This window comes from Oncorhynchus clarkii, chromosome 29, assembly GCF_045791955.1.
Source record: "Oncorhynchus clarkii lewisi isolate Uvic-CL-2024 chromosome 29, UVic_Ocla_1.0, whole genome shotgun sequence".
Taxonomy (NCBI): Eukaryota; Metazoa; Chordata; class Actinopteri; order Salmoniformes; family Salmonidae; genus Oncorhynchus; species Oncorhynchus clarkii.
Window position 1 is genome coordinate 540,373 of NC_092175.1, and position 24,174 is coordinate 564,546.

At 42.3% G+C, this 24,174-nt stretch overlaps 1 protein-coding gene and 17 non-coding genes across 18 annotated transcripts; 17 read left to right on the forward strand and 1 right to left on the reverse strand.

The window, feature by feature from the left end:
* The first annotated feature begins 116 nt into the window (after positions 1-116).
* On the forward strand, positions 117-235 carry LOC139388833 (5S ribosomal RNA). Its single transcript, XR_011629358.1, has one exon. It is a non-coding gene; the product is annotated as a 5S ribosomal RNA (ribosomal RNA).
* A 177-nt stretch (positions 236-412) lies between these two features.
* Positions 413-531, forward strand: LOC139388826 (5S ribosomal RNA). The gene has a single exon (XR_011629351.1). It is a non-coding gene; the product is annotated as a 5S ribosomal RNA (ribosomal RNA).
* Positions 532-708: 177 nt separating this feature from the next.
* LOC139388827 (5S ribosomal RNA) lies at positions 709-827 on the forward strand. Its single transcript, XR_011629352.1, has one exon. It is a non-coding gene; the product is annotated as a 5S ribosomal RNA (ribosomal RNA).
* Positions 828-1,004: 177 nt separating this feature from the next.
* On the forward strand, positions 1,005-1,123 carry LOC139388838 (5S ribosomal RNA). The gene has a single exon (XR_011629361.1). It is a non-coding gene; the product is annotated as a 5S ribosomal RNA (ribosomal RNA).
* Positions 1,124-1,300: 177 nt separating this feature from the next.
* Positions 1,301-1,419, forward strand: LOC139388828 (5S ribosomal RNA). The gene has a single exon (XR_011629353.1). It is a non-coding gene; the product is annotated as a 5S ribosomal RNA (ribosomal RNA).
* Positions 1,420-1,596: 177 nt separating this feature from the next.
* LOC139388849 (5S ribosomal RNA) lies at positions 1,597-1,715 on the forward strand. Its single transcript, XR_011629372.1, has one exon. It is a non-coding gene; the product is annotated as a 5S ribosomal RNA (ribosomal RNA).
* A 177-nt stretch (positions 1,716-1,892) lies between these two features.
* Positions 1,893-2,011, forward strand: LOC139388829 (5S ribosomal RNA). Its single transcript, XR_011629354.1, has one exon. It is a non-coding gene; the product is annotated as a 5S ribosomal RNA (ribosomal RNA).
* A 177-nt stretch (positions 2,012-2,188) lies between these two features.
* Positions 2,189-2,307, forward strand: LOC139388830 (5S ribosomal RNA). The gene has a single exon (XR_011629355.1). It is a non-coding gene; the product is annotated as a 5S ribosomal RNA (ribosomal RNA).
* Positions 2,308-2,484: 177 nt separating this feature from the next.
* On the forward strand, positions 2,485-2,603 carry LOC139388831 (5S ribosomal RNA). The gene has a single exon (XR_011629356.1). It is a non-coding gene; the product is annotated as a 5S ribosomal RNA (ribosomal RNA).
* A 177-nt stretch (positions 2,604-2,780) lies between these two features.
* LOC139388860 (5S ribosomal RNA) lies at positions 2,781-2,899 on the forward strand. The gene has a single exon (XR_011629383.1). It is a non-coding gene; the product is annotated as a 5S ribosomal RNA (ribosomal RNA).
* A 177-nt stretch (positions 2,900-3,076) lies between these two features.
* On the forward strand, positions 3,077-3,195 carry LOC139388814 (5S ribosomal RNA). Its single transcript, XR_011629341.1, has one exon. It is a non-coding gene; the product is annotated as a 5S ribosomal RNA (ribosomal RNA).
* Positions 3,196-3,372: 177 nt separating this feature from the next.
* LOC139388807 (5S ribosomal RNA) lies at positions 3,373-3,491 on the forward strand. Its single transcript, XR_011629335.1, has one exon. It is a non-coding gene; the product is annotated as a 5S ribosomal RNA (ribosomal RNA).
* Positions 3,492-4,756: 1,265 nt separating this feature from the next.
* Positions 4,757-4,828, forward strand: trnaa-ugc (transfer RNA alanine (anticodon UGC)). The gene has a single exon. It is a non-coding gene; the product is annotated as a tRNA-Ala (tRNA).
* A 10,759-nt stretch (positions 4,829-15,587) lies between these two features.
* LOC139388504 (equistatin-like) lies at positions 15,588-17,745 on the reverse strand. Its single transcript, XM_071135199.1, has 5 exons — positions 17,693-17,745; positions 17,106-17,169; positions 16,341-16,472; positions 16,155-16,249; positions 15,588-16,073 (listed from the first exon to the last, which is right to left on the reverse strand). Exons 2-4 carry the CDS (start codon positions 17,155-17,157, stop codon positions 16,170-16,172), a joined length of 264 nt encoding a protein of 87 aa, XP_070991300.1. The 5' UTR covers positions 17,158-17,169; positions 17,693-17,745; the 3' UTR covers positions 15,588-16,073; positions 16,155-16,169.
* Positions 17,746-20,678: 2,933 nt separating this feature from the next.
* On the forward strand, positions 20,679-20,753 carry trnal-cag (transfer RNA leucine (anticodon CAG)). The gene has a single exon. It is a non-coding gene; the product is annotated as a tRNA-Leu (tRNA).
* Positions 20,754-21,060: 307 nt separating this feature from the next.
* Positions 21,061-21,142, forward strand: trnas-aga (transfer RNA serine (anticodon AGA)). Its single transcript has one exon. It is a non-coding gene; the product is annotated as a tRNA-Ser (tRNA).
* A 1,399-nt stretch (positions 21,143-22,541) lies between these two features.
* trnaa-ugc (transfer RNA alanine (anticodon UGC)) lies at positions 22,542-22,613 on the forward strand. The gene has a single exon. It is a non-coding gene; the product is annotated as a tRNA-Ala (tRNA).
* A 435-nt stretch (positions 22,614-23,048) lies between these two features.
* trnat-cgu (transfer RNA threonine (anticodon CGU)) lies at positions 23,049-23,120 on the forward strand. The gene has a single exon. It is a non-coding gene; the product is annotated as a tRNA-Thr (tRNA).
* The last annotated feature ends 1,054 nt before the right edge of the window (positions 23,121-24,174 follow it).

The window sequence follows — 24,174 nt, forward strand, 5'->3', positions numbered from 1 at the left end:
TGTGCCCTCGCTTTGAAATAAGTAAGCAAGCTTAGTTTGTATTTCATCCAACAATCTGTGCTACAAATTATGGCTACAGTATATGCAATTTCATCCACTTTTTGAGATTGCCTTTCGCTTACGGCCACACCGGCCTGAGTACGCCTGATCTCGTCCGATCTCGGAAGCTAAGCAGGGTCGGGCCTGGTTAGTACTTGGATGGGAGACCGCCTGGGAATACCAGGTGCTGTAAGCTTTTTGTCACTGCCTTGTGGAATTTCAACTCTTTGTCCGTTTTTTCCCACAAGGCTGAAATATGTGCCCTCGCTTTGAAATAAGTAAGCAAGGTTAGTTTGTATTTCATCCAACAATCTGTGCTACAAATTATGGCTACAGTATATGCAATTTCATCCACTTTTTGAGATTGCCTTTCGCTTACGGCCACACCGACCTGAGTACGCCTGATCTCGTCCGATCTCGGAAGCTAAGCAGGGTCGGACCTGGTTAGTACTTGGATGGGAGACCGCCTGGGAATACCAGGTGCTGTAAGCTTTTTGTCACTGCCTTGTGGAATTTCAACTCTTTGTCCGTTTTTTCCCACAAGGCTGAAATATGTGCCCTCGCTTTGAAATAAGTAAGCAAGGTTAGTTTGTATTTCATCCAACAATCTGTGCTACAAATTATGGCTACAGTATATGCAATTTCATCCACTTTTTGAGATTGCCTTTCGCTTACGGCCACACCGGCCTGAGTATGCCTGATCTCGTCCGATCTCGGAAGCTAAGCAGGGTCGGGCCTGGTTAGTACTTGGATGGGAGACCGCCTGGGAATACCAGGTGCTGTAAGCTTTTTGTCACTGCCTTGTGGAATTTCAACTCTTTGTCCGTTTTTTCCCACAAGGCTGAAATATGTGCCCTCGCTTTGAAATAAGTAAGCAAGGTTAGTTTGTATTTCATCCAACAATCTGTGCTACAAATTATGGCTACAGTATATGCAATTTCATCCACTTTTTGAGATTGCCTTTCGCTTACGGCCACACCGGCCTGAGTACGCCTGATCTCGTCCGATCTCGGAAGCTAAGCAGGGTCGGGCCTGGTTAGTACTTGGATGGGAGACCGCCTGGGAATACCAGGTGCTGTAAGCTTTTTGTCACTGCCTTGTGGAATTTCAACTCTTTGTCCGTTTTTTCCCACAAGGCTGAAATATGTGTCCTCGCTTTGAAATAAGTAAGCAAGCTTAGTTTGTATTTCATCCAACAATTTGTGCTACAAATTATGGCTACAGTATATGCAATTTCATCCACTTTTTGAGATTGCCTTTCGCTTACGGCCACACCGGCCTGAGTATGCCTGATCTCGTCCGATCTCGGAAGCTAAGCAGGGTCGGGCCTGGTTAGTACTTGGATGGGAGACCGCCTGGGAATACCAGGTGCTGTAAGCTTTTTGTCACTGCCTTGTGGAATTTCAACTCTTTGTCCGTTTTTTCCCACAAGGCTGAAATATGTGCCCTCGCTTTGAAATAAGTAAGCAAGGTTAGTTTGTATTTCATCCAACAATCTGTGCTACAAATTATGGCTACAGTATATGCAATTTCATCCACTTTTTGAGATTGCCTTTCGCTTACGGCCACACCGGCCTGAGTACGCCTGATCTCGTCCGATCTCGGAAGCTAAGCAGGGTCGGGCCTGGTTAGTACTTGGATGGGAGACCGCCTGGGAATACCAGGTGCTGTAAGCTTTTTGTCACTGCCTTGTGGAATTTCAACTCTTTGTCCGTTTTTTCCCACAAGGCTGAAATATGTGCCCTCGCTTTGAAATAAGTAAGCAAGGTTAGTTTGTATTTCATCCAACAATCTGTGCTACAAATTATGGCTACAGTATATGCAATTTCATCCACTTTTTGAGATTGCCTTTCGCTTACGGCCACACCGGCCTGAGTATGCCTGATCTCGTCCGATCTCGGAAGCTAAGCAGGGTCGGGCCTGGTTAGTACTTGGATGGGAGACCGCCTGGGAATACCAGGTGCTGTAAGCTTTTTGTCACTGCCTTGTGGAATTTCAACTCTTTGTCCGTTTTTTCCCACAAGGCTGAAATATGTGCCCTCGCTTTGAAATAAGTAAGCAAGGTTAGTTTGTATTTCATCCAACAATCTGTGCTACAAATTATGGCTACAGTATATGCAATTTCATCCACTTTTTGAGATTGCCTTTCGCTTACGGCCACACCGGCCTGAGTACGCCTGATCTCGTCCGATCTCGGAAGCTAAGCAGGGTCGGGCTTGGTTAGTACTTGGATGGGAGACCGCCTGGGAATACCAGGTGCTGTAAGCTTTTTGTCACTGCCTTGTGGAATTTCAACTCTTTGTCCGTTTTTTCCCACAAGGCTGAAATATGTGCCCTCGCTTTGACATAAGTAAGCAAGGTTAGTTTGTATTTCATCCAACAATCTGTGCTACAAATTATGGCTACAGTATATGCAATTTCATCCACTTTTTGAGATTAGCTTTCGCTTACGGCCACACCGGCCTGAGTACGCCTGATCTCGTCCGATCTCGGAAGCTAAGCAGGGTCGGGCTTGGTTAGTACTTGGATGGGAGACCGCCTGGGAATACCAGGTGCTGTAAGCTTTTTGTCACTGCCTTGTGGAATTTCAACTCTTTGTCCGTTTTTTCCCACAAGGCTGAAATATGTGCCCTCGCTTTGACATAAGTAAGCAAGGTTAGTTTGTATTTCATCCAACAATCTGTGCTACAAATTATGGCTACAGTATATGCAATTTCATCCACTTTTTGAGATTGCCTTTCGCTTACGGCCACACCGGCCTGAGTACGCCTGATCTCGTCCGATCTCGGAAGCTAAGCAGGGTCGGGCCTGGTTAGTACTTGGATGGGAGACCGCCTGGGAATACCAGGTGCTGTAAGCTTTTTGTCACTGCCTTGTGGAATTTCAACTCTTTGTCCGTTTTTTCCCACAAGGCTGAAATATGTGCCCTCGCTTTGAAATAAGTAAGCAAGGTTAGTTTGTATTTCATCCAACAATCTGTGCTACAAATTATGGCTACAGTATATGCAATTTCATCCACTTTTTGAGATTGCCTTTCGCTTACGGCCACACCGGCCTGAGTACGCCTGATCTCGTCCGATCTCGGAAGCTAAGCAGGGTCGGGCCTGGTTAGTACTTGGATGGGAGACCGCCTGGGAATACCAGGTGCTGTAAGCTTTTTGTCACTGCCTTGTGGAATTTCAACTCTTTGTCCGTTTTTTCCCACAAGGCTGAAATATGTGCCCTCGCTTTGAAATAAGTAAGCAAGGTTAGTTTGTATTTCATCCAACAATCTGTGCTACAAATTATGGCTACAGTATATGCAATTTCATCCACTTTTTGAGATTGCCTTTCGCTTACGGCCACACCGGCCTGAGTGCGCCTGATCTCGTCCGATCTCGGAAGCTAAGCAGGGTCGGGCCTGGTTAGTACTTGGATGGGAGACCGCCTGGGAATACCAGGTGCTGTAAGCTTTTTGTCACTGCCTTGTGGAATTTCAACTCTTTGTCCGTTTTTTCCCACAAGGCTGAAATATGTGCCCTCGCTTTGAAATAAGTAAGCAAGGTTAGTTTGTATTTCATCCAACAGTCTGTGCTACAAATTATGGCTACAGTATATGCAATTTCATCGAAGCCATACATGCTTTACTGTGCATAAGGGCTTAGGGCAAAGAGGAGGAGGTGACCCTTAAATGCATTATCTATTATGGAAGGAGCAGGACATCATTATACAGAATAGATAGAGAGGGTAAAGGACATAAGTGCTTAGATTAAAGGCCATAAGTGCTTAGGGTACACGAAATGTCAAAATGTTCCCTTAAGGTATGTTAATGTAGACTTGTATAGATTTTTTAAAATTTTAAATGTTATGGTTAAAATGTTAATGTTTTACTGTGACTTGTTGTAGGCTCCTAAGTGGACCATTATGTTAAAAACCAAACCAAATTAAGAAAACTAAACTGAAAAACAAAAAAATACAATTAAAAATACAATTAAAAACTAAGTTGCTCCGCCAGAGTGTCTCTTTTGGGTCACTTTTGTGGGCCCCAAGCCTGGATAAAGGAGGAGGGTTGGAATTGTGACATTAAAAAAAAGAAGAATCGACCGAAGAAAGTTAATTTGTAGTTCTAAACATATTTAGGGTGTTTTTTACTCACTTATTGTCTCTCCCACGGAGTTATTCCTCTCTCCAACAGCGTCCTATCACAATTACATGATCATGGCCAATTATGCAAATTAGGCGATGACGTCATGTAGCGACTTCTAGCGTCTTTTAGGACAGCCAATAGCTACTTTCCTTACTGAGGAGTTGGCAACACTGCTAACTTTAAACATCAGCTATCTGAGCAGCTAACCGATCGCTGCAGCTGTACATTGCCCATCTGTAAATAGCCCACCCAATCTACCTACCTCATCGCCATATTGTTTTTATTTACTTTCTGCACTTTTGCACACCAGTATTTCTACTTGCACATCATCATCTGCTCATCTATCACTCCAGTGTTAATTTGCTAAATTGTGATTACTTCGCTACTATGGCCTATTTATTGCCTTTTTAAAAATGTTCCCCTTCTATTTTGTTATTGACTGTGCGCTTGTTTGTTCCTTGTGTAACTCTGTGTTGTTGTTTGTGTTGCACTGCTTTGCTTTATCTTGGCCAGCTCGCAGTTGTATATGAGAACTTGTTCTTAACTGGCTTACCTGGTATAATAAAGGAGAATTTTTTTTTTCCTAAGAAAGGGGTTGTAGCTCAGTGGTAGAGCGCATGCTTTGCATGTATGAGGTCCTGGGTTCAATCCTCAGCTTCTCCATGTTTTTTTTGCAAAGACCCAACTTCTACTTTCCAGAATGTTGAAATTCTAAGCAGGAAACAGAGATGTGCTAAATCATTTGGTCTTGTAATCTGAAGAACAAAAGGTACTTACCAACTCAGAGGCCTCAGGGTCAATCATAAGGTCTCTGATCTCACCTATCCGAGGAGTTGGACTAGATGATGTAGTGCCAGAACAACATGATGTACAACCCCTGAATCTTTTAACAATCTCCCGGATCGATTCAGTGGCCTTGGTCTGAAACTCCCCAGTGAGTAGTCTGTCCATACTTTGTGTTGACAGACGAAGACTAGATTTGGCACCTTTGATATTGAGGTTGCTCTCTCCTTGTTTTAGCATCTCCTCAGGACTTTTACAAGCTTCAAGCATCTTCATATGGTCAGCAACAACACAAAGCAGTTCCCTCTTGTCGGGATCGTTTTCCTCCTTATTGCTGAAGTTCAAAACAGTGCCACTGAGGGCTGTCATCACCTGTCCTGTTAAATGTGTCATATCCACATCAACACCATCCTCTCTGAGAACAACAATCTGCTCAACACTCTTCCCATTAATATACATCTGAAGTATGTTGGAAACGCCAGACACCATCTCCTCAACAACCTTGGTTCTGGAGACACCACCACTGGCAAAAATAACAGGGGACATTCGGCCAGAGATGGGAGTTTGGATGGCCACAGAGATTATGGAATTGACCTTCTTTGACACTTCTCCAACAATAACCCGGGATAGACTTTGAGTGTCTACCTGGTCCTCTCTTTGGATACAGAGGACATTGTTCAGCGACTCTTTGAAGGAATCCTGGACACCAGTGAGGAGACTGTCCTCAGTAATCCCCAAAAAGTCCCTGAGTGGCTCAGATGATATAGACTCACCATCTCCCTGAGTATTTGGCAACACTGTCTGAGACCTTTGAGAATACAAAGCAAACATTACAGCATTCCATATTCAATAGTAGACACGGTAGTGACATTAATACATAATTCAGTAATCAATTAAATTGGTCATTAAGGGTAAACTCTTACACAGATAACAAAACATATCTTCACAAAATGGGTTATGAATAGTTAGGTGAAACCGGTTTCTTTAGGAATGACTGAAGATACCCGTTACGAGAAGAGCTTGATTTTGCCGTGCAGACCTTGAGGATTTGCTGCTGCCTCTCTTGCGAACCTTCAGGTTTGTGCTAGAGGATCTCTCTGATTCTGTCAGAGACTTGCCGGATACTGGAGACACATGGCTGTATGTCCGTACAAAACGGAAAATTGCAGGGATGATGACCTTCAGGATGGCCTCAGATACAAACCGCACAATCTCCAGGCACATCTCTGCAAGCAGTGCCCTCATCACATGTAGGACCGAAACAGTGTAGGTAGATTACTCATAGCCGGGCTCTGAAACCAAGCTCCTCGAAGAGATACCAACCATCTTACATATGTTCATGAGAATCATGAAAGTGGCATACATTGGAAATCATGAAAAGCAGTAGGCTACTAAAAAGCTATTTGAATGTAACTGTTTGTGATAGTGTGGATGATACTGTAGATAGATAAAAGGCTTGTATCTAATATTCTTGAAACATCTATTAATATATTTATGAATCATTTTCAAGGTTAAGGGACTTACAGGGTCCATCCTGACAATGCTTTACTGCATCCATTGCCTATAGGAGATAATTAGATGTTTTTAGCACCAAAAAGCACACCAACACACATACAATTTATAAAATCCTCCAGGTGACATTGCATTCAAATACTACAATAGAAGTTTGGACATACTCCTCAGTAAGTTTTTCCAGAAACCGGATGATAATCGGGTTGAAAGCATCCAGATTGATTGGCGGGAGGTCAAGAGCCCTGGTCTGACAGGCCCCGGAGACACACTCACTTAGGATCTTTTCATTAGATTGTCCCTGGTGAGATGTCCCCTGAACTGCCATCTCAGAGAATTCCACAGATGTAGAGGGACCTGTGTGCAAAGCAGCATTCACCAAGGTAAAGAAGTCAGAAAACATGTAACCTTCTGAGGCAAGTATGTATTAGCCAATTTTGTGTACTTTGTGAAGTTAAGTACCCAAAGAAAGGATAACATGTGCACTCTGCTATTAGTCCTCTGCTCAATATATGTCCATACTAAATTACATTTTACATGCAAAAGGATTACATTCAGTGAAATTAGAGTTTCATTTATGACCTGCATCTGTATCAGTGATTTGCTCCACTTTGTTTCTCTTGGTCTAAAAAGACAATATAGTCAATGATTAACACGTAGATACTGTATGAAGCCATTCCAATACAGCCCTTTGAGTAGAGCAAGGGTAAGACTGGTTGTAGGGCTGTCCCCGACAACAAACAATCTTTGTCGACCGAGAGTCATCCTGTTGTAATGTTAAAATATATTTTTCCATATCAGACACACCCTATGTGTTTGAATACAATCACCTACATAGGCACTGAGCTTGTCTGATGCTTTAAGCACACTGTTTGATTAAATAATTAAGACACACAAACGACTCAAGAAAGAGCCCGATGGTGACACTGTATTAAAAGAAATGACAGCGAGTGCCTGTGTGACAGGCGCACGTTGTCTCGCTCTCCTCCCGACTGCAGCGAAAAGGCACCACAAGCAAGTGTTTATTGTGCTGTCCATGCTGAAGACGCAACATAATTTCAGCCATTTAGTTTCTTCCTCGTTTCTGACTGAAAAGTTCTGTTAGCGAAATCCCTAACTTGTTTACAAAAAGCAGGACCTATTTCCTCAGCCTTGCTCTCTTATTGTGAAACATGTAAGCATCACATGCATGTGACAAATAGGGACTGACCTATAGCCTATCATAATCAAATCAATAAATTGGTTATAACAAACTCTGAACACAGTAATATCGACAGCTAAATGGATGCGGAGGATGTGAAAAATAAACACCAAACGGGTGAATGTTTACTAGTTGCTTAGGAGGGAAAGGGGAAGTCAGATCGGTGGAAGGGAATACCCGCCTGAAATGGACAAAAATGAATGGCAAAACATTGGCATTGGACAAACCATATACACGATGTCCAATACCACCCAATGTGGCGTTGATTCGTGCAAAGTTGATTGCAAATGCCATATGGCAAGTGCCAGTTGTTACACTTCAAAAATCCAACAGGTGGCGAGCTACGGTCAAGCGGGATATTTCGTTGAACTCGGCACAGTCTGGAGACTATGGTGATGCCATTTTTTGTGTTGATTTCAGAATGCCATTTTGGTGATGGTCCCTCTCCGTTTAAACACATTGCAAATGTACAAAAGTCAACTAGCAAGTCAGTGTCCATCAGTCAATTAGATGTCATTCTGACACCAAACTGATATCAATTGACACCAAACCCACCTTTTCCAACTCATTTAGAAGCCAACTATCACATATGTCAGAGCAGGCCCATAATTCACAGCGCCTTCAGTTTAAAACATAATAAAAACGTAAAACACATAGTTACGTTCTAGCTGCGGGTCCAGTTCGGACATTATGTGTAGGCCTATGTGAGGCGACCCCGAATCCCGAGTTTCGGCTCGATAGGTCCTTCGGTGCCCGAGCAAAACCCTAATTGGTGCTGAAAATTCACTTTTTTACATGCCTTGCTACGGGGTCCTTGAATGAGCTATCGGACAGAAACGTTGGGGTCCGTCTCTATGGGCCGAGCCGGTTTCAATGCACCTAGCCTTGCGTCTCTGAGACTTTTCTAAATGACGTCATTTTCGTAATGGTCAAAATGAATTGAAGTCATTGCAAATGTACGAGGCTGTTCCTCGGTCCGAGAACCTTCTAGAGCCACGTAACCGGAGGTCTAGAACTCTAGGTCTGACGGTTCTTTTTTAGCTCGAACAAAGCTAACTATTGCAGCCACTGTCTGTCTCTACGCACACCAATACGTCCCTTCTTCCAAGTTGTGTGTTAGTGTGATTTAGTTTTCCTTTGAAATTTTATGGGAAAAATGACTGATTTACAGTTCATGGGGGTTGCCTAATCACATATATGAAGTTTTGGACAGATCTGACTTTTTTAACCCTTCGAAACAGCCCGAGACACCAATTATGGCACTTCCGGTTGGCACAGGAAGCTTAGAATTAACACAGGTAGACCTCATAGTGGCCTGATGGACTGTTACCGAAGACAGGTTCATACGGCATTCATAACCCATATAGGCTTCAGGTTGAATTTAGGGGTGCAGGCAATGTATTCCTATGGGGAGAGAAGTCAATGCAAACTGTTTGATGTAAACACCTTCTTTTAACTATTAAGGGTTAATGCCACACGGTCAAGGTTTGCACGGATCGGGAGGACTTTGGGAACATTCCTGTGTTTGAATTGTGCTTCTCACCCTAACGGTTCTCTCACTGTCACCCAAAATCAAATGACGTTGTGGGGCAGGCTTCATTTTGGGCCTACTATTCTAATGGTCGCTGCGCTTAGACCGAGCGAGCTATGGTCAAGCGGGATATCTCGTTGAACTCGGCACGGCCTAGGGATTATGGTAATGCCATTGCCTGCTCTCTGTGTCTTTAAGCACCGCACTTTGTCACTCCATCCATCCTGTGTGTGTGTGAGGGAGCTTTTCTTTGAGATCTGTTGGGAGAAATGACTGACTTACAGTTTATGGGGGTTGCCTAATCACACATATGAAGTTTTGAAAAGATCTGACCTTTTTAACCCTTGGGAACTGTCACTATGACACCATTTAAGGCACTTCCGGTTGGCACAGGAACCTATAAATAAACTCATATCCTGATTGGGGTATGCCTTTACAGAATCCTGAGTTATAAGTCTTTATGTTAAGAACTTAGTTATTTACGGAGGGTTTAGTGAGTGTGTGTTATTTCAGAAAATCATAGAAAATCACAGAAATCTCGCAGAGCTCCGCAGCACACTTTAAAAAGATTCGTATGAACACCCTGCAACTGGATCTGTAACTGTTGAAAAAAAATGCCTATTTGTGAACATCACCAATTTGTCATTGTACGATTTCTCTTAAATGACGATACATAAATGGCTGGTTCTTTTTTTATTGACACTGGAGGCTCCTTGACTTTGACCTGAAGTGGAAAAATAATTTCTCTATTTTCATTTTGGACCTTTAATCCCAGAGAAATGGCCATAACTCAAAAACTGTTGAGGCCTAGACGCCATCTTGTTCAGGGCCAACTGCCCATTATGCCAAACCTACGCTCACCAAGTTTCAGCTTCAAAATATTTTCAGTTTTCGAGATAAGGCCCCGTCGTGATTCGTGATGTTTTGTACAATTGCAATATGATTCCTTATGCCCTCTTGTGGGAATTTCCGGGACAGCGGAAAAATTAACAAAGTTCATTTGATGACTTCCCGGTAGGTCCGGCCCTACCGCACGGCCCGACGCCGACCGCGAATTTTACAAACGTTTTCGGACGTCTAGTAAGGGACCGTACATTTGCAATATGGACTTTCTCACTAACTATACACGAAATGTCAAAATGTAAGGTACGGAAGACATTTGACTTAGTTGTGGAAACTACTGGAGATCAAGAAAAAGGAAGGTAAACATTGCGTGAGTATGTGTGCCAAACAGTTGCTGTTAGATTACAATAATGTTTTTTTCTGACCATTTGGAACAGTGTTAATTAAGCAAATGTTAAGCAATACAAGTCTGATCTAACGACTAAAAATTATAAAGCCATTATTACAGCATAGCAAAGATGAAAAACAGCAGAATCTGTGAAATTGCTTAATTCAACATTTTGCTGGTGCATGAGGCTTGGTGCTCACAGAATCAGTAGGCCATTAAACAAATACTCAAAACAGGCTTACTCCTGTATATATATTTTTACCTTTATTTAACTAGGCAAGTCAGTTAAGAACAAATTCATATTTACAATGACGGCCTAGGAACAGTGGGTTAACTGCCTGTTCAGGGGCAGAACAACAGATTTGTACCTTGTCAGCTCGGGGGTTTGAACTTGCAACCTTCCGGTTACTAGTCCAACGCTCTAACCACTAGGCTACCCTGCCGCCCCAATATGTATACAGTACCAGTCAAAAGTTTGGACACACCTACTCATTCAAGGCCTTTATTTGTACTATTTTCTACATTGTAGAATAGTAGTGAAGACATCAAAACTATGAAATAACACATATGAAATCATGTAGGTATCAAAAAGTGTTAAACATATCAAAATATATTTTATATTTGGGATTCTTCAGAGTAGCCATCCTTTGCCTTGATGGCAGCATTGCACACTCTTGGCAATAAACAGTTATTACAAATGATTCCAGCTACATTGTAGCTGACATGAGCTAAACCTGATTTAAATGTATGTCACAAGTATTGCATGGATGCAAACTGTAGCCCTGGCTAGCTACTGTGGCTAGCACGTTAGCTAACGTGTTACTGTATAGCTACAGCACAAGTATTCTAATCTTGAGAGAAACGTAACGTTGGCTATTGTTGTCTGTGGTCCTGTAGCTCAGTTGGTACAGCATGGCGCTTGCAACCAAAGAATTATGGGTTTGATTCCCGGAAGCACCCATACGTGCATGGCCATTGCTTCGTCCCTCAAACTATTGTTGACACAGATGACTCATTGCAGAAGCTTCTCTACATCGTCTTGCGTCCTTGATCAACCAACTCAAACGAAAATAACGTTTCCACTTAACTTCTTGCTAATAGGTCGCGCTATTAAACATTTTGGATGAAAGTTATTTTGTCACGAAAAGATGCTCGACTATGCATATAATTGACAGCGTTGGAAAGAAAACGCAAAGATATTGTCTGTGAGTGCAACAGAACTGATGTTACAGGCGAAACCCAGATAAAAATCCAATCAGGAAGTGCCGCATTTTTTGAAACCGCCTCATGCCAATGACTCCTTATATGGCTGTGAATGAGCTACGAATGAGCTTACATTTTCCACGCATTCCCCAAGGTGTCCACAGCATTGTGAAGTCTTTTTAGGCATTTCCATTGAAGAATGGCTGTAAGGTACCATATATAGCATGTGGTCACATGGTGTCTCCCGCAGAAAATCTTGCATAAAATACTGAGGTAGCCATTTTTCCAATCGCTTCTTATGAGATCCCAATTGCCTCGACGGATATATTATCGAATATATTTGTTTAAAACACCTTGAGGATTGATCCTAAACAACGTTTGCCGTGTTTCTGTCGATATTATGTAGCTAATTTTGAAAAAAGTTTGGCGTTGTAGTAGTAGCATTTTTCGGTCGATTTCTCAGCCAAGCACGATGAAGAAACGGGAGCGTTTTCGCCTACAAAAATAATATTTTGGGAAAAAAAAGGAACATTTGCTATCTAACTGGGAGTCTCCTGAGTGAAAGCATCCGAAGTTCTTCAAAGGTAAATGATTTAATTTGGTTGCTTTTCTTATTTTCGTGAAAATGTTGCCTGCTGCCAGCAGAGCCTAGCATAGCATTATGCCATGATAAACTTACACAAATGCTTGTCTAGCGTTGGCTGTAACGCATATTTTGAAAATCTGAGATGACAGCTGTTAACAAAAGGCTAAGCTTCTGTTTGAATATATTTTATTCATTTCATTTGCGATTTTCATGAATAGGAAAAGTTTCTAGTGGTATTTATGTCCGCTGCGTTATGCTAATGCATGAGGCTATGATTACGCTCCCGGATACGGGTTTGCTAGTCGCAAAAGCTTAAACGATTCCATCAGATCAGGCCTCATCTGAGTGGAATGACCTCAGACACAGAACTCTTTTTCACATCCCGCGGTCAACCGTACTGTAATCTCTGTGAGTATGTGGGCCAGATATTTGCAGATTTCGGCATTGGAAGTAAAGTGACTTCGGTACAATTTGACGAAGCGTTGCCACATTGAACTTTAACCAAGGGTCGGTTACAGACCGGGGAACTGTGGCTGACCATATGTGTCACTCTCTGGAAACGCAGGCACGGTACTACCGGTACCATAGTTTGCCTCATAACGCCTGCCGGGCGCAGTCACTAATTGAGGGACAAATCAATCCATGATTCACTGATGAATAAAGAAAATGTATTTGAAATTCACCCTTGTCTTTGTGTGTCATTTGGTCACAGTTGAGAATGTATGGAGGCCTGGGGATCTGAATAACCAGGGTGTTATGGGTTACCAGGTGCACAGAGCTGAAGTGACAGGCCAAGATAGAGGGCAGGCAGGCAGAGTAGAGAGAGTAAGCCCAGAGGCATGGATATATGGAGCTCCCTTGGTAACCAGTTCAATCACCATGCTGCACTTAGTGCAATGAGAGAGAAGTATGAATCTGTCATTGAATTACATTGGGTTACCAGGTGACCTTGGTGAGGGGTGTGGGGCCCCCCTATGGGGTCTCCCTAACCCGTGTATGGACACCCAGTCCAGCTCTGGTGGCACCAGGAGCCGCCGCCTCCCCCCCCCCCCCCATCGTCAACTGGTAACCCGTTCAATCACCAGATGCACAGAAAACATAGTGTAATTTCTGAGATGTGTGGGGGCTTAGCCGTTTTTCAGAACTTTTTTTGAAACCTTCCATAAAACACTCAGGCCGGCCCCCATTGATAAAGGGCCGTAGTGGGGTGCTCCCATAGCGGGCATGAAGATTAGGAACACCGGTAAATGCATTGAGAACCGTTTTTCAATTTAGGTTACCAGGTGCCGAAATCCAATCACCCGATGCACACCAGTGAAAAGTGGGAACTCTTTTTTAGACCAATTTCTGTAATTTTCAAAAAATTATAAAAAAATTGAGGGGCTAGAGGTCAAATTTCGGCTCATACCCTCTCTCGTGATGGGCAACAATTATACCATGTTTAAAAAGTTTGCATTCAAAGGAACCTATGCTCCCTGTAACCTACACTTAAATGTTTATACAAAAACGGTTTTAATTTAATGGAAATGCTTGTCTATGTGTGCCCTTTAGTGCAAAAAACCCCCCATCCAGATTGGACTTTGAGTTATTGAAGTTTTGGTATATCGGAATTTGACCCCCAATGGCGCAGCGCACACTAAAGCCCTGTGATTGACAGTGCTTATGTCAACAATTAGGCCTGTCCGGTGATGACACACTCAGTAGCAGGTGGACCAGACAGGTACCGGCGCAAAATCAGAAACCTGGTTTTTGACAACAAGAGTTCCATGTCCAAGAGAGACGGGAGCGGTGCCAAACTGCTCAGCCCGGATAGAAAATGAGAAACGGACACGAGGGATGTGAGCTCCTCCGAACCATGGTACTTTGGACCTTTTCCGCCGGTGACCGATTTGGTGGTTTAACAAGCCCCTCGTCTAGCGCCTTGGCGGATAAGATAGCAAAAGCTCAGGTTGCCCAGCCCGGCGGTGATACAATCTTCGGAAAATCATTCGCAATGATTCCTGCAAAAATATTTGAAAATCGGCGCCCGATTTGTCTTAACTTATGATCCATGTTTCCCAGCTTGGCGGTGGGAGGATATTGAGCCCCCGCTTGGTTCACGGTGCGTCTCCATGGTTCTCCTCTGTTGTCCAGACAGTTTAATTTCCTCTGACCGATTTGCATTTGTTTTCCACCTGGGAGGGCCCCTATCGGCTGGTGTTCTGATGGACGGTTCCTCCCGCCCCATGTGGATTGGCCTCTATCAGGGGAGCCCCTTTCGGAGACGGTTGACCCCTATTTCGATACGCTCCAGCCGCGCACCGTTCGTGCGAGATCCAGCCGACCCAGTGGCCCTACATTGGTGTTCCGGTGCGGGGAGTGACACACCCAGGCTGCGATGCATGTGGTGGTCATCCCGTAATGCATCGGCGCCAGAGCCACATATTCTCAAACCCTGTCTTTAAAGTGGACCTACCCGGCTGACCCAAGTGGTCTGGCCAAGGTTGTGGTTCTTGTTTCCCGGTTGATGGCGTTCCGAATGGATCCTCCAGCTAGACAAGAGACCTCTCGAGCGGCGCCCGGCACCTGTGGCTTTGGCCATGGGCAGTTCAGGGCCTCCCGCTGGGCGCACGGTGGATTGCACCAGGGCCTCCTCCCCTAACGGCAAAACGGAGAACATTGTGACAAGTGGGGTCACATTAGTTTGTAGCCCAAAGATTTTACAAACAGAAGTTGGCACGTAGACGTTCTGACGAGGATGTAGAGGATGTAGAGAAAAATCGAGAATACCGTGTTCGTGAGGGTCTCCCCTTTCCAGAGAGTGGTCATACGAATTTGTAGGTCAAACTGTACGGAAGCTAGACGTTTTTGTGAGAAGACCGATCATAGGTATGACTCATGGTTTGAATAACACCGCTCTAGGTCCACCATCTTCCACTGCAGATATGGAGGTGTAACATTAAACAACTCCAACTAGGTTGGACTGGGAGAGAACAAAATGTGCCTAAGAAAATACCAAGAACAATTAAACCGTAAGTAAGGAACCAGTACAAAATGGATGTTTTTGTATAATGGACTTCAGAAAGTTCTGAATAAAATGTGTTAATCTTTTGCATAATCTGAGTCTTTGCCTAATTAAACCCATTGTTTTACAAACCTCGGATTGGTCAAAGCAATTGATTAGTCATCATTGGGATTGAAAATCATCGTGACAGAACGCCAAGAGTGTGCAAAGGGTGGCTTCTTTGAAGAATATCAAAATATTTTGATTTGTTTAAGACATACGTGTTATTTCATACTCGATGTCATCACTATTATACACTGCAGAAAATATTTTTACTGACACCCTGGAATGAGTCGGTGTGTTCAAACTTTGCCTGGTGCTGTAAATATAGTAGATCTAGCCTGTAGAAGCTGATGGGATCCTCTTTTAAAGTCAAGCCATCAGGCTGTTCTCCCGCAATTGCATAGGTTATAGAGCTCATTAAGCGATTTTGATTTTCAAATTACATTTGCATTGATGACAGAGTGATTAGAGGGACAATAGAGTGCTGAGTACCAGGCAGTTAGCAAGTGCGGTAGACTACTAATGACCATCACCAGCATCAGAGCTTGGAGAAGCCTAATTACTAAATGGTCACGTGGAATTTGACTACCTTCAATTCTTGTAACTGCCGGTAATAGTAACCTACTCCTTCCTCCATTTCCCAGAAATGGACTGGTTCAGATATATTGTTCAGCATATCACACCAACAATAAAGTAAGTAAATCAACAGTTTAATCTCTGGATTTCTTCATGTATTTAAATGGGATGTGAATCAGTTCCTGTAGTACAGTAAAGACAACTGTCCATCTTTTCAACGACTCCATTCCAATGCCCTTCATCTAAAATTAGACAAAAAACATTAACATCCAGAATCAGCTGCAAAGAATTAACATTTAGTGAATGAGTATGTACAAACACACCCCTTGGAACAGTTGCTAGCAGTTGATAGCAGTGCCTGGTGGAGTGTCCGTACCCTGGATCTTCTGTCCAGTAGTGGTCACACACCAACAGTAACCTACCAGAAATAGACATGTTACAGTAAAATGGGTAAATATTGTATGTGTAACATTCAACTGAATTAAATGTGTATGTGCGTCCGTGTTAACCTGTAGAGCCCGAACATTGCTTAGGGGTGTATCGTCCAGCGGTGTCGCACGTGGGGATGTAGGCTCCAATTGGGCCATGTGTCGCAGCATATCTAGCACGCTCACAGGGGGTCATGGGTCGTATCGTAGCATCTGGACACAAGTAACATGCATTGTAATGTGGACATAACATTGCAGCACATGCATGCCGTAATCTTCTGTTGCGTCCCATATGTGCCCTGGTCAGAAGTAGTTTATATACGGAATAGGGTTCCATTTCAGATGTAACCTTGGTACTTCCTGGCTAAATATTGAAATTCTGCTACTTGTTTAAAAGTCCTGTGCAGTCAAAATTCAGTTTCTGTCATTTGAAAACAGCTGATGAAACCAAGACTGAAAGTGGGGGTAAATTGTAGCAGTGTTATTTTCTGATAGTTGGTAGACAATCCAATCATACAGCCAGTTGAATGATCAAACCATTCATATCAGAATACCGCAGTCCAGCATCTAGACACCAATATACATTTCTGGAACTAGATGATTAGAGAATTTGGCCAGTAACACAAAAGGTTCCTAGTTTTAATCCCTGAGATGACAAGTTAAAATATCTGTCCATGTGCCCTTGAGCAAGACAAACCTCTCTCCAGTGTCAGTTGATAATGGCTGGCCAAGGGACAACTCGTTATGAAACGAAACATTAATACATACGTGTGTGTAGAGGACAGATCAACACCCACTAATGTTTATTAACATTTTGGGAGTAAGTGTGAGGTACATCACTCTTACCTCCCAGAGCAAAAGCTGTGCTGACAAGCAGAATGATGGTTAATGTCGCCATGGTGATAGTCTCCTGAGAGAGAGAGCGAACGAGAGAGATTAGTTGAGCATTTTAAAACATTTGGAATGGCTGTGGGTACTAGAGGAGAGGTTAAGGAAACCCTGTGTTAAGTACAAAACTTATGCAACAATTGCTAAACCCAGTCCTGAGAACCTCAAGAACCGAGTATTGGCAACACGGCGCTACAATTCTTCCGCCAAAATTCAGGTATCTAATCTATTGTATGTGGTTGAAGAGCCTGGCACACAGGAAAATCTATCCTTCCCAAATGGCTCCTCATTCCTGTTGTAGTGAACCAGCTTTGACAAAGGCCCACAGTGCACTAGATAGGGAAGGGGAAGCATCCTAGAGCGAGTCATAGACTACCTCTTTACTGCAAAGGTAACTATTAGTCTATGCTCTTAAATTCAGGGGGTCACTCCACAAAATGGCACCCTATATGGTGCACTACATTTGACCAGGGTCACATAAAATTAAGTTGCCATTTGAGATGCAGATAGTCTATTAAATAATGACACAATCTCACCTTCTGCACCTTCCAAGGGATTGACTGGGTGTCTCTGTCGTCTGTGAGTTATGGTCTACTTCTTCCACCTCTCCTTTTAAAGGACCTGTCACAGGTGTGACTAGTTGCCTCATTAACCCAACGAGAGTTGCCGATGTCGGCCATTAGCCAGTGGTGTAAAGTACTAAAGTAAAAATATTTGAAAGTACTAATAAAGTAGTTTTATTGGGGGTGTCCTTACTATTTATATGTTTGACAACTTTCACTTAACTACATTCCCAAAGATTATATTTAATTTGAAATATAATTTAATTTTGATACTTCAGGATATTTGTTGAAACTTTCAGACCTTTTCTCAAGAAATATTTTACTGGGTGACTTTCACTTTTACTTGAGTCATTTTCTCTGAAGAAATCTTCACAGGCAGGGAAGAGAGTAGTAGAGGAAGATGGGTCCAGTTTCGAGGGATCCTGATAGGCTCCCGTGAGTATGACGAGGCCAATAGAGAGTGACAGGAATAAGATGTGTTTCAGCAAGGTTGGTTTCTTAGCATTCATAGCCATGGTTATCAACTGTACTGCAGAAATAGAACATAAATCACAGAAAATAGATGTTGTTGTTGTAGCTGCAGAGAACTCCTTGGGTTATGAGATTTTACTGCAAAAGAGTTACAAGGTGTGATGAACGATAGTGTCTCGTTCTCCCAGGCTGCCGGCCTGCTGCAGGACAAAGCCCACGCAGTAGGACTCAGCCAACCTCATAGTATGATTATTCATGTAATGCTTTTGTTATGAAATGATATTTTTATTTTGAAAATTATCTTCCCCAAACTTGAAACTCATGCGCTGCATGTTCATGCCAGTTAGGCTCTACACCCATTGTAAAAAGGTTATTTGGTCACTTCAGTTGTAATTCAAATGCAGCCAGGTGGTTAAATGGCATAGTTTTATTCATTTATATCCACTAGATGGCACTGTCCCTTTAAGAGATTCATGAATAAGGTGTGCAAGCAGTTATGGGATTGTGTGGAAGAGTAAGCAATTACACTGGAGAGCTACTGAAATCCATCGTGGGTCCAACGTTCCTTTGGATTGACATGGGGATGTTAGCTTCTTGCTAGCTGAATACCCGTGCTCTCAGAGACATGTTGTGGAGTTAATCATTACATTATTTAAAGCTGCTGTGTGGGTGACGATCTACTGTTCCATGTGGGGTTAGGGTGTCACGTGGGCAGTGTGTTTAAAGCAGAGACACTACTCAGATTGATTTTATGCACTTTAATACAGATTCGTTTAACTTGATTGTGATTTGGACTGAATTTAACTTCATGGTGACTTCCTCTTGTGGTGATTTCCCTCCGACATTATCCAGTTTTAACTGTAAACTTCGACAGTATGAACAACCCCAAATCATTTTTGTGTCCTGTGCTGGGTTGACTTTCGCCAGTCTACACAAACCTTATCAAAACATATAGGCCTATGGGCTAGGCTACATGAGGTGTCGCACTATAATTTGAAAAAGTTGCCAAAAAAAAGGTCTGCATTGTTTCTTGCCTTCGACTGGGCATCATTCACAAGTGATGGGCTAATATTGTCACCCATCAGACTATTCTTGATTTAATCTTGTCTTTACATGTACTAAATAATATGTGAAATTTGTTTTGATTTAGAATGGACAATTATCATGCACCTGACTTGAAACAGGCAGGGGTAAAACATTTTTTTAATCTATGCACTTAAATAGCGAATGGAGGACGCTATTAATCGTGAATCACACTTATTCGTTAATTTTCATGACAGCCAGGTAGGCTGTACACCTGTTGTAAATATAAGCAATGTGCTTAATATTAGGAAAGTTGAGAAATACAGTACCAGTCAAAAGTTGACACATCTACTCATTCAAGGGTTTTTCTGCATTTTTACTATTTTCTACATTGTAGAATAAAAGAACAAATCAAAACTATGAAATAGCTCCTATGAAATAGGAGAGAGACTCTTCAGAATCACACTCTCCAACAGAAGATGAGAACTTCTCCATCACCTCAGTCTTATACAAGACAAGAACCTGGCTGGCAATCGCTTTTGTGGTGTCAAGGAGGACTTGGTCTTGCAAATACTTTTTGAGAGCCAAGAGAGGTTTTGGGGTCTCACTTTGTCCTTTTTGTTCATTCATAGATGAGGGGGTTATTAAAAGTGGTTTACAAGAAATGGAGTCCGATGTGTCAGCCTCACCATTACTGGAATGACCAACGTCCAGGCACAAAGTTGGAACCATTGTGAAATAATCTTTTGTGCTCTCCACAAATGTACTTGTGAGATCCCCTTTTTCTGGACAGGTAAGAATCCTCTTCAGCGTATTTTTCATGCCGTAGTAAAAGCCAACAGTGTAAGACCAGATCTTACTCTGATGGTTTTCAAGAAGGATCTGCTCACTCTGTGCAGGAGAGCAGGATGCCCTGATAGACTGGGTAAGATTGTCCATGTCTGAAACAAAGGTACTTACCAACTCAGAGGCCTCAGGGTCAATCATAAGGTCTCTGATCTCTATCGTCTGCAGGGTAATCGAAGTCGCCGCATCTAATGTCAAGTCACAGGTGAGCTGCCTTGTTAAACCCTAAAAATAAATAATAACACGATTGCGTTGAAATGACCCATTAAGCCATTTGTTAAGATTTCCCCCATGCGGACCTGTTGTCACTCTTACCCTGATGGTTGCTGATATTTCCAGACACTTTTTCGGTCTTATCTGAGGAATTTTATCATTTATATCAGATTGGCCATATTCTGAGGCCAGTTTAGCGCTCATTCAATGACGATTTACTACTCTTTCCCACTGAAGGCCATATTGAGGTTAAATCAATGACTGGACTTTTTAATTGATAAAAACAAATTACTATTGAAAGTTCAAGTCAGTATCGTGCATAATTGTACTGGTCTCTGTGGTGATTTTAGAGCGTTGTCCATATTTGTACTTTTACCGCATACTCTTTAACCCGATACCCAGTTACTGTGCTGTAGTCAGGATGGCCGAGCGGTCTAAGGTGCTGCGTTCAGGTCGCAGTCTGCCGTGGGTTCAAGTCCCACGTCTGACAGTTGTTTAGTGTCTCTCAGGGGTCATGCTGCTTAGCAGTAATAATAAGAATGATGAAATAACAACTTCACACAGTGAAATAACAATTCTTAATAAACACTCTCAAATGCAGACCTTCTGGAGCTGAGCGAAGATCAAGGTTAAATAAGAAAAAAGCTGTACTTAATAACAAATGAATGAGGGGAACATTCCGTGTTATTGCATTATAATGAGTTACTGCATTATCTTTCAGTTGTTAAATTATCACTTTCTGTAGGCTATGCCTTTTGGCCCATTCACTCCTAACAAGCCTGTTTTCTTCTGTCAATGTTGTCGTGGCCGAGTGGTTAAGGCGATGGACTAGAAATCCACTAGGATCTTCCTGCGCAGGTTCGAATCCTGCCGAAAACAAAAATGAATTTTTTTGACCCCTCCGGAGGTGGAAGTTTAGTCGTGTGTCTTATACCAATCGCATCCTCTCAGATCTCCACAAGTACATAGGGATTAGTTGTCCATTTGGGATAGGACTGCAGGCCATCTATCCCACTTCACACCTTTACACACCTGGTTATCCAGCTTTTGTTGTAGTTTTTGTTACACATCTGTTACAGAGACAGATATGACACTATTGAGCAAAGATAGGTATACATTAGACCACAATCAGAAAGCGGACAGGAAACCAAAGATTAAACAGACATAAGTGTAATGGCCGAAGCCATACATGCTTTACTGTGCATAAGGGCTTAGGGCAAAGAGGAGGAGGTGACCCTTAAATACATTATCTATTATGGAAGGAGCAGGACATCATTATACAGAATAGATAGAGAGGGTAAAGGACATAAGTGCTTAGATTAAAGGCCATAAGTGCTTAGGGTACACGAAATGTCAAAATGTTCCCTTAAGGTATGTTAATGTAGACTTGTATAGATTTTTTAAAATTTTAAATGTTATGGTTAAAATGTTAATGTTTTACTGTGACTTGTTGTAGGCTCCTAAGTGGACCATAAGGTTAAAAACCAAACCAAATTAAGAAAACTAAACTGAAAAACAAAAAAATAGAATTAAAAATACAATTAAAAACTAAGTTGCTCCGCCAGAGTGTCTCTTTTGGGTCACTTTTGTGGGCCCCAAGCCTGGATAAAGGAGGAGGGTTGGAATTGTGACATTAAAAAAAAGAAGAATCGACAGAAGAAAGTTCATTTGTAGTTCTAAACATATTTAGGGTGTTTTTTACTCACTTCTTGTCTCTCCCACGGAGTTATTCCTCTCTCCAACAGCGTCCATCACAATTACATGATCATGGCCAATTATGCAAATTAGGCGATGACGTCATGTAGCGACTTCTAGCGTCTTTTAGGACAGCCAATAGCTACTTTCCTTACTGAGGAGTTGGCAACACTGCTAACTTTAAACATCAGCTATCTGAGCAGCTAACCGATCGCTGCAGCTGTACATTGCCCATCTGTAAATAGCCCACCCAATCTACCTACCTCATCGCCATATTGTTTTTATTTACTTTCTGCACGTTTGCACACCAGTATTTCTACTTGCACATCATCATCTGCTCATCTATCACTCCAGTGTTCATTTGTTAAATTGTGATTACTTCGCTACTATGGCCTATTTATTGCCTTTTTAAATGTTTTCCCCTTCTATTTTGTTATTGACTGAGCGCTTGTTTGTTCCATGTGTAACTCTGTGTTGTTGTTTGTGTTGCACTGCTTTGCTTTATCTTGGCCAGCTCGCAGTTGTGTATGAGAACTTGTTCTTAACTGGCATACCTGGTATAATAAAGGAGAAGAAGAAGAAAGGGGGTGTAGCTCAGTGGTAGAGTGCATGCTTTGCATGTATGAGGTCCTGGGTTCAATCCTCAGCTTCTCCATGTTTTTTTTGCAAAGACCCAACTTCTACTTTCCAGAATGTTGAAATTCTAAGCAGGAAACAGAGATGTGCTAAATCATTTGGTCTTGTAATCTGAAGAACATGTGTTCAATCCCTGTTAGTACATTTATAGAACAGAAGTGGCATGGTTGCCAACTTTTATGGCATCATTTTCAAAAACTGAAGTTCATGTTTCACCTGTTTTAAGAATTGCTGCTATCATTTCATTGTAGTTTCAATGGAGTGGTGTATATATAAAGTACATTGTATTGATATTGCGTTTTATCTGCAAATTAAATGGGATGGAAGCTCAGAGGGGGTGTGCATGCTATATATGTATGAGGTCCTTTCTCCACTGAGTTTGTGTGCCAAATTCACATTTGCACAACTACTACGTTCCAGACTGTTGATATATATATATATTTCAGCATAGAGTGGCATGGTGGCCAAGTGGTAAGGCGTCGGTCTCGTAAACCGAAGATCATGGGTTCAAATCCCATCCGTGCCTCTATAGAAAAGACTTCAAATTCCATTGAAATTTACATTCTTTGGGGGACTTTGTAGAAAAATCATGTTGTATCAATATTTGAAAGTACAGTGTATTGATATTGCGTTTTATCTGCTAATTAAATGGGATGGAAGCTCAGAGGGGAGTGCATGCTATATAGTAAGTATCTCTACGATAGAGGCACTTTACATGTTTGCTGTCCTACAGTATTCCCCAACTTGTCTTTTGAGAGTATTCACTTGTTAAATTAGCTTTTGCACAACTCCCACTTTCCACAATGTTGACATTCTAAGAATGAAATAGATGTGCAAAGTCATCTGTTTTTGTTAACTGAAGCACATGGGTTCAATCCCTGTTCGACGTTTATGGTAGATAGCTGATATTATGGAAATTTACTTTCATCACAACAGTGTAAAGAAAAGGTCAATTGTCTTGATATGGCCACTGCGACCTGTATGCTCTAGTCGGCTGGCCCTCGCTACATATTCGTCGCCAGAACCACTGGCTCCAGGTCATCTGTAAGTCTATGCTAGGTAAAGCTCCGCCTTATCAAAGCACTAACAGGCGGCCTAGTCCTCGCGCAGCAGTCCCTTCCAGCTGCAGTCAGAGCAGGAGATGTTCACCCCTCCGCTTCCAGACTGCAAATCAATCCCGCATGTGGGAAGACGCCGCTGGCTGATCCCGCCCTGGCCTACTTAAAAAAAACACAATTAATCTGAATTAGGGCCAGACTAGTTCCCATCATTTTCTCACATTGCCATTGAAAGTTATTTCTATTGTCTCTTTTTGGTCCATTTAGATTGTTAATGTAGATTTGTATAGATATTTTTTTATTTTAAATGTTATGGTTAAAATGTTAATGTTTTACTGTGACTTGTGGTAGGCTCCTAAGTGGACCATAAGGTTAAAAACCAAACCAAATTAAGAAAACTAAACTGAAAAACAAAAAAATACAATTAAAAATACAATTAAAAACTAAGTTGCTCCGCCAGAGTGTCTCTTTTGGGTCACTTTTGTTGGTCCCAAGCCCGGATAAAGAAGGAGGGTTGGAATT

Excerpts from the sequence above, each read along its gene's own strand:
- LOC139388504 (XM_071135199.1), bottom strand. The coding sequence starts at position 17,157 with ATGGCGACATTAACCATCATTCTGCTTGTCAGCACAGCTTTTGCTCTG. Across the intron at positions 16,473-17,105 it reads CACAGCTTTTGCTCTGGGAG|ATGCTACGATACGACCCATG; the intron begins GTAAGAGTGATG and ends ACTTGTGTCCAG. Across the intron at positions 16,250-16,340 it reads GCAATGTTCGGGCTCTACAG|GTTACTGTTGGTGTGTGACC; the intron begins GTTAACACGGAC and ends TATTTCTGGTAG.